At 42.0% G+C, this 14,036-nt stretch overlaps 1 protein-coding gene across 1 annotated transcript in view; it reads left to right on the top strand.

Moving 5' to 3' along the window:
• Positions 1-14,036, top strand: part of LOC140324715 (hexokinase-2) — a 41,928-nt gene that overhangs the window by 14,093 nt on the left and 13,799 nt on the right. Inside the window, exons 3-7 of the mRNA XM_072402794.1 lie at positions 7,845-7,993; positions 9,428-9,547; positions 11,414-11,509; positions 13,196-13,295; positions 13,487-13,670. Coding sequence (XP_072258895.1) covers positions 7,845-7,993; positions 9,428-9,547; positions 11,414-11,509; positions 13,196-13,295; positions 13,487-13,670 — 649 coding nt within the window. The remainder of the gene's footprint in view (positions 1-7,844; positions 7,994-9,427; positions 9,548-11,413; positions 11,510-13,195; positions 13,296-13,486; positions 13,671-14,036) is intronic.

Below are 14,036 nucleotides of genomic sequence, written 5' to 3'. Positions count from 1 at the left end.
AAATTGCAAACCTTTAGTAGATAAATATATAAGTAAATATTTCAGGAATCTAAGTGATATTTTTTACATAGCAAAAAAAAAATTTGGCATTGGGTGCCCGTTGCTGTGAAGCTGACAGTCTATGTCCCCAGTGCAGTTAGTCAAGGACACATGATTGTACATGATGATATACACATGATTGTAAAAGTTAGTATGTTAGATTTAACCAGCACTAGTTTTTTGTCTTTGTTACATAAAAGAAGTTTATAGAAAACAATACCCATGTGCCACGATCTGTACTATTCCATGTTTGAACAGTACACAGTAAACATTTAACTTTTAAGCTGCTCATTTAAAATGAAAGTGCTTTAGGGCCCGAAGAACCACAGACCAATGTGTAAATGTTGAATTATAGTTAAGAAATAAGCAGTAGACCTGCCCAAGCCTGGAATTTTGGCATCTGTCATAGTTATGCAAGGACAGGGAGGTCTTTGGGCAGAAATTGTTCTGAACAAGTCTTTGTAGTGAGATAATGTGCTAGCAGTGCTAAGAAAACTTTTACCACCTTGTCCTCCTTATATAGCAGAGGGAGACATGATGGGCATCATTTAATAAAGCTCTCCAAGGCTGGAGAGAATATGCTTTCATCAGTGAAGCTAGGTGATCCAGGAAACCTGGAATGGATTTCTTTTGCTATTTGCTATGTGCTAGCAAATGCATTGAATGCTGGACCAAATCCATTCCAGGTTTGCTGGATCACCCAGTTTCACTGGTGTAAGTTTATCCTCTCCAGCCTTGGAGAGCTTTAATAAATCAGGCCTGCTGTGCCTAAAAAAAGGGGTAAACGACTTGCAAGCATTAATGGCTGCTTACAGCTGATCTTTTCCACATTACCAACTTGCCATGCTTTGTTCTGAACCGAATCACTGTATAGAGGTGGCCATCTTTGTAGAAGATCAGGGTATTGCATTATCAAGCCAGAGCCATCACCTGATTACTGAGGATCTGAAGAGGAGTGGTGGGAAAATGATCAGGAAGCAGCAAAATGGATGAAACAGAAGCAGGGGGATCCTTGCCATGTAGGTTGGCAGGTGCAGCTTTCTCTCCAACAAGGAGAACAATGAGCAGCACATCAGTCACAGCAGAGCAAGAGGCCGTGGTGCCTTCATATATACAGATATAGGGCTATATTACTAATACGAATCCCTAGAGCTTACAGTTGAGATTTGTAGAATACCTTTTAGATGGGGCTGTGTATTTGACACAACCTTAAAGGAATCTGATCTGCATGCAGAAACTACGCTCTTCTGACCCATCCTGCTTGCAACCTCTGACCTATCCTGCATAATGTAGCCTTGCCATGCAGGTAGTTATGTGAGCAAAAAAAGATCTACCTTCTCTAAATGGAGGAAGAAAAAAACAATAGAACGGGAATGTTAAGTGACCGCGACATTGGTCGTTTCTAGACATAAATTGCTTTGGGCACCACCTAGTGGAGGGGAGCTAATCTAGTTCCAAATGCCCCCTTCTGAAACCGACTTGTGGTTCTGTTACCTTCGCCCATGTGCAAAGTAGTCATAGCCATAACTCACTTGTTCCAACACCTGCAGATTCATCTGTGAAGTCTAATCCCAGTGCTGGTAATGTGATGTCAATGTTAACAAGCGCTGGGATTAGACTTGACAGATATATTTGTCAGGTGGTGGAACATGTTAGCTATTATTATTTAATCACCTATCCATGCACCATTCTGAATATGCAGAAAGGAGGAGCAGCTGCTTTGGTCTACAAAGGTCCAGGCGCAGGGATGGAGCTGGGTGCCAGGTGGGGGGCATGCCGGGGATGTGAAAAAGAGGAAAAGGAGGTGTTAATAAACATTTGTCATCATGGGGGAAAATCTGGCACCTTCACAGCTGCTCCCTGATGTCGTCAAGCTTTCCCTCTTGCCTGATCCCTAAACAACCCACAAGAACAATCACTGCTGTTTCCGAATGAGAAGGGCGCAAAGCTTTCCCCTTTTCCTCGCCGTTTCCTATTCATTCATTTCTACCTCCATTAGAAACAATTGATCATTTCCAGCAAGTAAAGATATAATGTACACAGATTTAATCCAATACTTTACCTATGGTCATAAAATGCCTTCCTTAAATCTTAAATAAAAACTTCCACCATACTTTTATTTTTGGACAAATGGATAGATATTCCCCATCTGTAATCCCCTGGCACAATGGATGGAGCCCGGAGGACGGCACAGCTGTGACTGCGCATACTTGGCAGATAATTGCTATGTGAGCTCTTGTTTAATCAGGTTTTCTTTCTTCAGCTGTGCGTACAGAGAAATCAGAGATCTGGCCTTTGTGTGATGTTGGTGCACCCACTATTTAAACACTGACTCTTGTAATGTAGCAGCAACGGTGGAAAGAACGCCACTCCTGACGTAAATATGAGGCGTGGATCCATCATGAGATGAATGACTTTACTGCAGGGCCACCGGGTTCACAGACACCGATATGCAAAACCTATTTCCTTTTCTATGTAAGGAAGGGAAAAAGAAGCCAGAGCCTCATAATAAATAACTGACATGCCATGAATACATTGCTTCATTTTTATAGGTTAAAAAGGAGATCATTTTTATTATACTTTTATGTTCGGAATGTTTCATACTTTGTAGCAGAATTGTATCATTATATATATCTGCAGACTTTACGTTTCATTTTTATTTTCTTAATTCTTTTTGAGTTTCACAGAATCTAACCAGAGTAATCAGACGAGCCCCCAAAGATGGGGGCAGATAGAAGAGGTTAGGGGGCAGATCTTATGCAATGTGTACAAAACGACATTGTTTAGTGATCTGCCACTGAAAGTGAAAAACCGACCATGGAAGACTACTGTCATTTCCTATAGGGGAGGACACAGCCGGGTGCTTCCTGCCCATCGTCAACCCCCCCCATCTCTATAGAGCATAACAGTGCTGTGTATGTTCATTCATCCTTGGCTCACCAAGAACCATCACAAAAAATTATTTCCAATGACGTCTCAATGCAGCCATACACCTAGATTTCATCATGTAGTTCTGTTGCAGATCCAGACTTATGTCCCTACTTTCCCTACAATTGCTCGCTATCCTGAACATTCTTGTTTAAAATACTTTTTTTTATATCAGACGTAAATCATCAAAATCCCATTGACTTTAGCATTATGTACAATATCTCAGAGGCTGCGTTTGACCCGCTTTGTGTTGAGCTGCATTTCTTTAGATAATGCCTACCGACGCAGCATTTGAAAAGAATGCTCATCATCATGAACCCTAAATGAGATTTCTTTTTGCATGAGAACGGAAAAATACCTTCATTTTTAGAATTTTGGGCTTACATTTGCTTTAAACATTGTATAAACATTAGAACTATTGATTATTGATTATGAATATTGATTGGCGTTCTTTTCAAAAGCTTCATTTTCCATTTAATTGCACATGTGTTTGGCCATACATATGAGTGGCTCAGCATGCAAATTAAATGCAACCCAATAAGGACATGCTGCGTCCAAAGAATTGCAAGGCAGCGCAAATGCAGCCCCTGATCTGCCATGTTCAATGAAAGGCGATGGGATTTTATGTTCCAAATGTGCGTCAATGCAGGAAAACAATGCCCATCAACCTAAGCTCTTTCTTATTTTACAAGATCGCCATTTAGCTTCTGACACAATGTAGCATTCTGATCGCCCTCCAATTCATATCCATGTATCTTCTAATATACATAAGTCTATTACATCTGGGCAGGGTCCTCGCCTCTTCCTGTGTCATTGCAACCCATATATATTGTACAGCACTACGCAATATGTTGGCGCTATATAAATATTATCATTACCCAGATCTCTTTCTATCTCATTCTAATCAAGGCAGCGTAGAGGTCACACATGCCCACCAGCTGTATATTTGCTCCACATATGTTTCCCATCAAAATGTTACTTTTCACCTACTTTTCACTTCTGTTCCCTGGACATTCTCTGCTGTATTTTCTGTTCTGTTATCTTAAGGCTCAGCTCTGTTTATCTACAAACTCCTTACTGCAGAAGCATTGCATCACCACATCTCTGGGTATTCAGTTTTACAGCAGCAATAATATTGTTCATTAGTTGCCATTTACATACTAATAGGAAATGGAGTGACACTGCCAGGGTGAAAGTTTATTTCCGAGTTACGTGACACATGACACCGGCTTCACATTGGGTTGTAAGACCTGGAGCTAGGATTTTTATATATAGAGCTGCATTCTGTACATTATACATTCCAGCCAATCAAATGACTGCTTTCATTAGGCAGGCTGCTCTGGAATAAGATAGCAAGGATCTCATTTGTTGTCCATTGAAATACATTTTAATGGTGCTATACACCAAATAAGAACGGGTGAGGGGGGTTCATATTATCTGAATGATCGTGAACATTAGGACTCCCCTTGTCACCCCCTACACCTTTCGATAGTTCTCTTGCTGAATTTATCATTGAAATGTAATTCTGTGGACAACAAATTAGATCTCTGCTATCATACCCTGGAGAAGACTGTCTAATAAATGCAGGCATTTGATTGGCCTAAATGTATAATGCAAATATCCAGAGGTGACCAGACGTTGGAAGCAAAAATGAGGCATGGTGCTGCTCACTTTATCTTGTCCATACACTTGTCAATACTTTAATAAACTTAATGTTGGATTTGATAAAGATATTAAATTTATTGCAAATCAATTGAACAACAGGGCATTCCTGATTGATAGATTGGCCCTGATTTGATTAATATTATTACACAGTATTTATATAGCGCCAACATGTTACGCAACGCTGTACAAAGACTATAGTCGTGACTAGCTGTCCCATGACTCACAATCTAATGTCCCTAGCATAGGCCTATGTCTTTAATACAGTCAAGGGTCAATTTTGAGGGTAAGCCAATTAACCAAATGTTTTTGGGATGTAGGAGGAAACCGGAGAACCCGGAGAAAAGCCACGGGAAGAACCTGCAAACTCCATGCAGATAGTGTCCTGGCCGAGATTCGAACCTTAGACCTAGCGCTGCAAACACCTGAGTGCTGTAGAGGATAGACTTTCAACAGTGAAGCTGGGTGATCCAGCGAACCTGGAATGGTTTGTTTGCTATTTGTTGCAAATGTTTTCAATCCAGAACCAGACACATTCCAGGTTTTCTGGATCACCCAGGTTCACGGATAAAATTATATCTTCTCCAGCCTTGGAGAGCTTTATTAAATCAGCCCTATTGATTGAACATTGATTGGGAATCCCATTTTTTTGCTTGATCAATTCTGACCACCAGTTATGTACCTCTATACCCCAATCTTAAAAGTTGAAGCAAGGGAGAGGCATTGGTTGGACAGGGAATGGGGCTGTTAATAGGGGCATGATGGTATCCAGATAAGTGATCAATATCTGGGAGATATTATTCATTTATCTGATCATCCAGACATCGACAAGTGAGGGATTCTGCTGTTGGGTACACGTTTTCAACCACCAATAGGAAGGTTCCACCTACTTTAAAATATTCCTACTCGGGAGTGGACATGGGTTAGCAACATCTTGCTGCCAAAGTTGGTTTGTAAAAGCCTCATCTCCCAGTGTTGTGCCTTTAATCTTGCACCGTTGTACCGACTCTCCTGGACTGAAATTGCTTCCTCTTATTTCACTGCACACTGTGAGCTTCTCATACTGTGCATTAGAACCTTCAGCAATTCAAACAGAGCTCCTCCTCATTTCCTGGCTGGAGGACATCCAACATCATCTAGTGCCTCCCTCCTTGGCCTGTATGCTACAGCTTTCAGGAAGATATATACAGCACCCTGCCAGTACCTTGCAATCAGCTTGCATTGAATAATGATGCCACCGTTCTCAAATCACATTTTATTTCATAATTGATTTAGAAGATTATTGAGCAAGCAATTTAAGACTGAAAAAGGGAAAACATGGCAGATGTGTCTTTTTAATCTACCTGGAGCCAGATTTTAATGATATGGCGCTGGCTAGCAGGAGTCAGACAGTGTAAACATGAATAAACAATGAGCAATAAGCATCCGGCAGTGACGCTTCCATGATAAGAGCTGCAGACTGGTGTAAGTTTGTGGGCATTGCCTCATGCGGTCATGTGATGAGGTTCCTGGACACGCACATGTATGCACACACACACATGAATAGATACAATGTATAAGTAACAGCCATCCCTACATTTTTATTTGCACATCTATAAAATGAAATACATTTTTGGGAATTATTAATAATAATAAACAGGATTTATATGGCGCCAACATATTAGGCAGCGCTGTACATTAAATAAGGATTGCAGATGACAGACAGATATAGGAGGAGGAGAGGACCCTGCCCAGAAGAGCTTACAATCTAGGAGATAGGAATGTACAATATTCTGAATATTCGCCATTTATTGGGTTCTATATTCCTAGAAAACATCATCCTCGGTACAGACCATGCCGTGGAATTTTATTATTTACGATGAGTTGAGTGTATACAATAAAACTGTTTGCCCGCAGCTGCCTGGCGTCAGTGGGGTTAAATGCGCCCGGCTATCTTTGATTTATATGGCCGCCTCATTGTATAAACACAATGGTTCTGGGCAGTGTAATCCCTCGCACTGCAGCCAGCACAGCAGAATCATTGCCTGGAATAGAGAGCTGAGAGGGGTCATTCCAGGTCTCCCATCCTAGGCAGCGCCAGTGTCAGTCTGAGCATTGCTGCCATAGTATGCCAATCACTTGGCAGAGCCAGACGACTGGCACCGAGGATTCATTTAATATCATATTATATCATCAGTCAATTAGACGGCGGCTAGGAAGGGTGACGGGAGAGGATGCCAGGGGTGTAAAGGGTCACAGACCCAGACTGGTAATGGCAATGCTGGTATTTGCCAGGGTATCCTGATTTTTATCAGGGTTTCCCAACCGCAGTTATGTGCTGATAGAGAACTGGCAGTGTTATGAATTTATAACCATTATTAACTGGCATCCTTGGTACATTGTGGGCATGTATGCCAACGTGTGTTGGCATCCCGGACTCTTTGTATTATGACTCTAGTATTGTGTATGAAATACCAGTGTAAGCCAATCGGGCAAAAAAGGACCCAGGACCCTTCCCTGCCAATAGGTTTTCTTACAGGTGCCCCAAGTCAGTTGGGCAGGAGAAGGTCCAATTTGTGCACAGAAGCCCCCTGTTGGCTACGTCCGCCACCGAAGCCAATTAAATATTGTATTGGCCAATGATGATTTTGTTAGATTGTAAGCTCTTCGGGGCAGGATCCTCTCCTCCTCTTGTGTCATTGTCTGAATCTGTTTGTCATTTGCAACCCCTATTTATTGTACAGCGCTGAGTAATATGTTGGTGCTATATAAATACAGTAATACAATAATAATAAGATAAGAATAATAATACTAATATCACATTATGTCATTTCTGTACCCTTCACAGTTCTTTTAATTGGACAAGGATCTAATGGGAACTTACAATATTCACTAAGAGTGTACACCCTGGTGCCTGTGCTAACTCTTCCACCAAACACATTCAGATATTCAAAGCAAGAATAAATCCAATTGGTGGATCTGAGAACCTCTGGTGTTTGTATGCACCCAAAGGCTTTTTATTCCCAATCTGGTAACACTGAGCAAAGACAACCTTGAATTTTGGAAAATCAATTTACAGTTTCTTTAGTGGATTATATCCCCCTCAGTATTCAACTCCTGGTTTGGGTGAATGTTGCCAAATTGCAGTGCATTGAAAATAAAATGGGTGAATAGATTACAGTTTGCTTTAAACAAATTATCATCTCGATATTAATACACAAATGTCTTGTCTACAGAAAACGGAGATTTCCTGGCACTGGACTTGGGAGGAACCAATTTTCGTGTCTTACGGGTGAAAGTTTCCGATAATGGCACCAAGAAAGTGGAGATGGAGAATCAGATTTATGCCATTCCCGAGGATCTGATGAGAGGCAGTGGATCACAGGTGAGGGCACAAGTATTTGGGGTATCTTATGCAAATATACATATAGGATTTATGGCTAGATTGGGGCTGATATTATTAAGGCTCTCCAAGACTGGAGTGTGGATAGACTATAATGAGAGAACATGGGTGATTCAGCAAACCTGGAATGGATCTGGTACAGGACTGAAATTTGCCAGCTAATGGCAAATGATTCTTAGGAAAATCCATTCCAGGTTTACTGGATCACCCAGGTTCACCTATGATAGTCTCTCCTCTCCAGTCTTGGAGAGTTTTATTAAATCGGGCCCCTTCCTCCCTCCTATTCTGAGTCCCAATAAATCTCTCCTATCCTTTTAGGGAACTGCATATCGTTCTTGCCTGTGGCTACAATTCATGCTCTGTTCATATTGTCTTCCTTGTAGCCACCCACTTGTGCTGTGGACAGCTGAGACTACAAGTGTAACCACCCCCATCCATGATACACAATGCAAGGAATCATGGGACATTGAGTTTTCTTATTGGTAAAAAGCAGACCTTGCAGCCACTTTGCTGCCCTCTAGTGTTCAGGCAGAAATTTTGCCTCTGCACAGACTGCATAAAAAAAAACAAAACATTTTTTCCTAATGAAAGAATACATTAGGAAAACAACATATTTCTCACTGGGAATTGTTTCTTATTGGCTATTTCTAAAAAGCAGAACCAATCAGGTGTCACCTTGTATTCCATTTATGTCCCCCATCGGATCCTCTTATCAAGTCTTGCGTAATATGTATATGAATGCAGGCGCAGTCGTCTGGAAGTCACGCACAATGCGGTCAGCTTGCAGAATGTGCCCTCCTCAGCACTTTCCTCATGTCGCTCATCGCTCCCCTTATTGCATAGAAGTGTCATTTTTTTGCCAATGAGTGATTCCTGGAATCCAAACAGGCCAGGCCGACTACAATAACTTGCACAATCCCGGCTTCACTCCTGCCATCTTTAATGCTCTGCTTCGCTGTGACATGTTTTGTCAGGGGCTCAGCAAAAAAAACAGAGTAATAAAAAAGAAGCCACCGGCCTGATACGGCTGAGCGGGCCCCGGGGTCTTCCAGTATTACAGTCTGGCAGAGCTCTGCCGCCACAAGAAAAAAGAACGGCACACGCAAATATTTTTATCTTTAATAAATCGGATTTAGGAGGATATGAGAATTGTGAATTAGAAGTGATGAGTTTATTATTCTACTGATTGGTTCTTATTATATTTATAGGGTTTCTTAATTTTAATTAAAGCAATTCTGAAATCACCTTGAGGTAGCTTATAAACAGCTAATGAAGTGCTTTACGTAATTAATTTAAAGGAAGATTAAATATTACAATCAAGCTGACAAATAGAACTCACTAATAAAAAAGAAAACTCTGGAGAAAGATAGAATTACAGATTTGTTATTAATTTACAAACGTCTTTATGTCTTCCAGCTGTTTGACCACATTGCTGAATGTTTGGCCAACTTCATGGAGAAGCTGAAAATCAAGGACAAGACGCTGCCTCTGGGATTCACCTTCTCGTTTCCCTGCCACCAGACAAAGCTGGATGAGGTGAGTGGAAATGGGTCGGGGTGTGCCGAAATGTCTACAGGGGACCCGTAGCTTGGTGATATAACCCCATCGGTGAACATTTGGGCTGATTTTTGGGAGTGAAAAAGCAAGGCTGTGCATAATCCAAACCTGTAATCATGGGCAAGAGGCCAATTTTTACAAATTTTCCACGTGTTTGCACGTTTGATATGAATACAAGTTCTCCAAATTCTTAAAGCAGAATGAAGCTGCGGTGTGGGCGGACAGCTTTTGCCATAATGTCCGAAGCCATTATATCGGCTTTTTGTAAATTAAATCAATAGGCTTCTTTTCCTCTGGTAATCTGAGGTCTTAACTTCCCACTCCAGCTTCTTTGCCGCCATGTTTTTGTTTCTTTTCATCCCAATCCTGCCTAATTCTTCCCATTGGGTGGACAGTAATGACGTGTCCCTTATGCATGGGTTCTGGAGTTACTTTATCTTGGTGCCGCAGTCAGTGCACTCATAAAAGAAACTTCTAGCAGGATCACTGCATGATATCTTGGTTTTTATTTTGGTTCTGACCATTTGGCTTTATTGGTAAAAGTTAATTGAAAGTTCAAGTCGTGTCATGTGTACCACCCATTGAGCAATTCCAACCAGGAGCTCCTCATCCCTATCCTCAATGATGGAAGTGGCTAAATATTGGACACCTGTCATGTTTTGGGACTGACGACTTACTGCTGAAATACCCCAAAAGCAGAATTGTCATCGATTTAGCTCATGTGTCCCACCTTCCAGGAAACTACAAGGTGCTGGAGGACTGAAGGTGTGAAAGGAATTTTTTAATCGCCCTGTACCTCTTGTATTTTAGTGCTAGTTATATACATATAGTTCAGATTCAGAGTGAATGCAACCAAGATTAAACTCAAAAGTTCACTCAGGCAGAAAAGAGTGCCACATTTCCCAATAAACCGGTTCTTCCATGTTAAATAAGAGCAGAATAGCTCACATAATGTGGCAGCCAGCCAGCCAGCCATTATCTTGTGTAATCAGCGTCTGTAAGAGTATGATGACAGATGGAAACCTTCTTTTGTAATATTGAAGGCTAACTCCAGAAAAAAAAGCTACCCTTATGGTGGGGTATAGTATGGGGGATTAAATGCTCATTTAAGTCTGGTGGGCTACCCATGAACAGCAAGGTTAAATAGTCATTTAAACCTGGGAGAATGTCAAAGCTGCATGCAGTACTGCCATCCCCTCTAATGTGATAGTCGTGCATGAGGACGCTGAGGGCCGGTCCACTACCCTGAGCATCAGAGGGTAAAAATGCACACCAGCCACCAGGGGGAGTAAAATCCTTCTGGTTCTAGAAGATGAGCGTCACACTGGTGCAGTGTAGGAATAGCCCCACGAAAGGGTTTTTTTTTTTCATTCCTGGAATTTATCTTTAAGCTTTGCTAATGGCTTATCCCCTCTAGGGTGGCCTCAAATGTATCTCAGGTATTCCAAAAATCACATATCGTATGTACTGGAAGTTTTCCAAATAGATTTTCCTGGCATCTCTCAGCAGCCTGCTAAATATACTCTCCTGGTTTTAGGATCTGACCTTGTGTAGGTGAAATCTAAATCATCCCGGAACACAAGAACCTCTTGGAGAGTTATGATGAATGATGCAATGATGATGTGTTTACCCCCAGCTCTGCCATATGTTGCGTACAGAAGTCAATATAATAGCACTCCGTCACCCCGAGACTGCTGAGGGACAGAGATGCTCTGCATTGGCTTTATTGTTCATTTTATTAGATCCATCCACCTATGGCCAGTGAGATAATTAATGGCAGCTGTAGATGTTTGCCGGTGGGATAAAGCTGAACATGTTGTGTAATTATTCTGTCTATGTTCATAGAGCATATTGGTGAACTGGACCAAAGGATTTAAAGCCTGCGGTGTGGAGGGAAAAGATGTGGTGACCCTTTTACGGAAGGCAATTAAGAAACGTGGGGTGAGTTCTTCCTTTTGTTTCTTGTTATGGTGGATCCTTAGTGGTGTGATGGAAAGTTGTTTTGTGCCGTGGTAATCTGTAGCCGTGCAGTGTACATTCAAATATTTATATATCACGCAGAAAATGAGATTTAAGACAAGTTCTATGTCGCTTCAAGCACTGTGGAGCAATTCATCCTCAAGAATATCAGCCGAAGGACTGAGTAGAACAAATGTCTCTTTTCCTGTCATACAGCAGGGGCCCAAAAGCTCATCTCACAATGATTTCCCCTCCCCAGCAGTGGCTTATAGTCTTAGATTGCACTGCTTCCTCCTCACAGAAGTGGCTCAGAACCTTAAGCTGCATACACACGTACAATTATTGTCGTTGGAAAAGATCTTTCACAATCCTTTCCAATGAAAAAAGGACTGCATGATGCATGAACAAGCATTGTACGTACAGCACCGTTCTGCTCTATAGAAAGGGGAAGGGGAGAACGAAGGAGCGGCACCCTGCTTCGCGCTCTCCCCCTTCCCTTGCATTAGGATCGTTCCTCGTCCACCGTCCACCAGAATGGTCGTTCGGAAGATGGACGACGGGCGCTGTACACACGCCAGATTCTCGTCCGATATTGGCCCTGAGTCGATTATCGGGCAAGAACCATTGGACGTGTGTACGTAGCTTAAGATTGCACTGCTTCCTCCTCCCAGAAGTGGCTCAGATCCTCAGCACCCAGTGCTCCCTCCTCCCAGCAGTGGCTAAAAGCTTCAGCACCCAGTGCTTCCTTCTACCAGCAGTGGCTCAGCTCCCAATCCTTTACCTCCCAGAAGTGGCTCAGAGTCTTCCTACGGTCCCCCCAGCTACTCAATGACCGCCTGGGGGACATCAGGACATCCCCTGTCTCTCTGGCTTGATCTGGGATCATTAGGACATCCCCTAAGTGCTTCCTTAGTTCCCATTGCTTCACCATCCCACCAGTGGATTAGAAACTCAACTCTCACTGCTCCTCCTTCCCTGCACTAGCCCAGATCCTCAGCTCCCAGTGCTTCCCCTTCCCTGTGATGGCTTAGAGAACTCCCATCGCCCTCTCAAGCTTCAGTGGCTCAGCTCAAGTTCAACTTCCACTGCTCCCCTGCCCAGTAGAGACTCAGACATTCAGTCCTTATTGTTCCTTCCTGCCAGCAGTGCCTTGGAGTCTTAGTTTCACCTGCTACCCCCTCCATGCAGTGTTTGAAACACTCAGCTCCTATTGCTTCCTCCTCCTGGCAATGGCTCAGCAGCCTTTTAACTTTTTAATTCTATGAAAACACACACAATGGTGCTATATGAGGAGGATTAGGAGCAGAATAGGATGACCTGCAGAGAGGACTTTAAAGTGGCTTTGCTTTGGCCATGAATCTTAAGGATGAATCGTCCCACAGTGCCTGCAACTACAGAGGTCAGTGATGCTCTTATTTTAAAGGCCAATTCAAGTGCTCAATATCCATAGCCTAGCCACAGTTTACAGTGACCCCCCCCCCCTTGCACCAGAACCTCATGTACAGGTTCTAAAGCATGACTTTTTTTTCTCCACCTAGATCCTTACTGTGCTAGTTGAAATGATCATAAAAAATGTTCTTTACATTACAATGTATAGAAAGTGATTTTGAAAAAATCTGCAAAATGTATAAACACAGCAATTAAATATATCCACTTATCCTTGTGCAGGATTTTGACATTGATATTGTGGCGGTGGTGAATGACACAGTGGGGACGATGATGACTTGTGGATTCGATGACCACAACTGTGAAATTGGACTTATTATAGGTAAGCATTTTTTTTTATTGAACCCATTTTTTCCCCCAGCTGCAATATTACTCAAAGATTCCAAAAGAAATTCAAACCAAATCCATCTAAATATAAATATATTATGTTGTGTATGCATGAGCCGGGCTCATAGCTTAGCTGCAAAGAGTGACTACTTAGAACCTGGAATTAATATGCCACATTTTTCACAGGCACTGGCACCAATGCCTGCTACATGGAAGATTTGCGTCACATAGATCTGGTGGAAGGTGACGAGGGACGTATGTGCGTGAACATGGAATGGGGGGCGTTTGGAGATGACGGAACCCTGGATGATGTTAGAACCGAGTTTGACCCAGAGATTGACATGGGATCTCTTAACCCAGGAAAGCAATTGTAAGTATCGTGCAGTGTTTATGCATTGTGTATATAGTGTATATCCAAGACCAGTAATGGTTCTATTCATCATCTTATCATTAGCAACTTCAGTTATAGGTGCATGGTAAAGCAGAAAACAATGGATAATAGAGGAGTAAAGCCAGGGAATGTAAGCCTGTACTAATAATACAGTAAAAGAAAGTAGATATGGAGGCTTACAATGTAACAGTGTATACCATATATTATAAAACAAATTAATATAATAAAAATAGATCATTGATCATTTTTTATTTATCAGTGCTATAAGTTCTTATAATAAAAGTCACAATTCATGATTGCCACCCAGTGGTCATTTCTTGTCATTACATAGCACCATCCGCGTTG

Source organism: Pyxicephalus adspersus, chromosome 2 (assembly GCF_032062135.1).
Source record: "Pyxicephalus adspersus chromosome 2, UCB_Pads_2.0, whole genome shotgun sequence".
NCBI lineage: Eukaryota > Metazoa > Chordata > Amphibia > Anura > Pyxicephalidae > Pyxicephalus > Pyxicephalus adspersus.
This window is presented reverse-complemented; position numbering and strand designations above follow the sequence as displayed.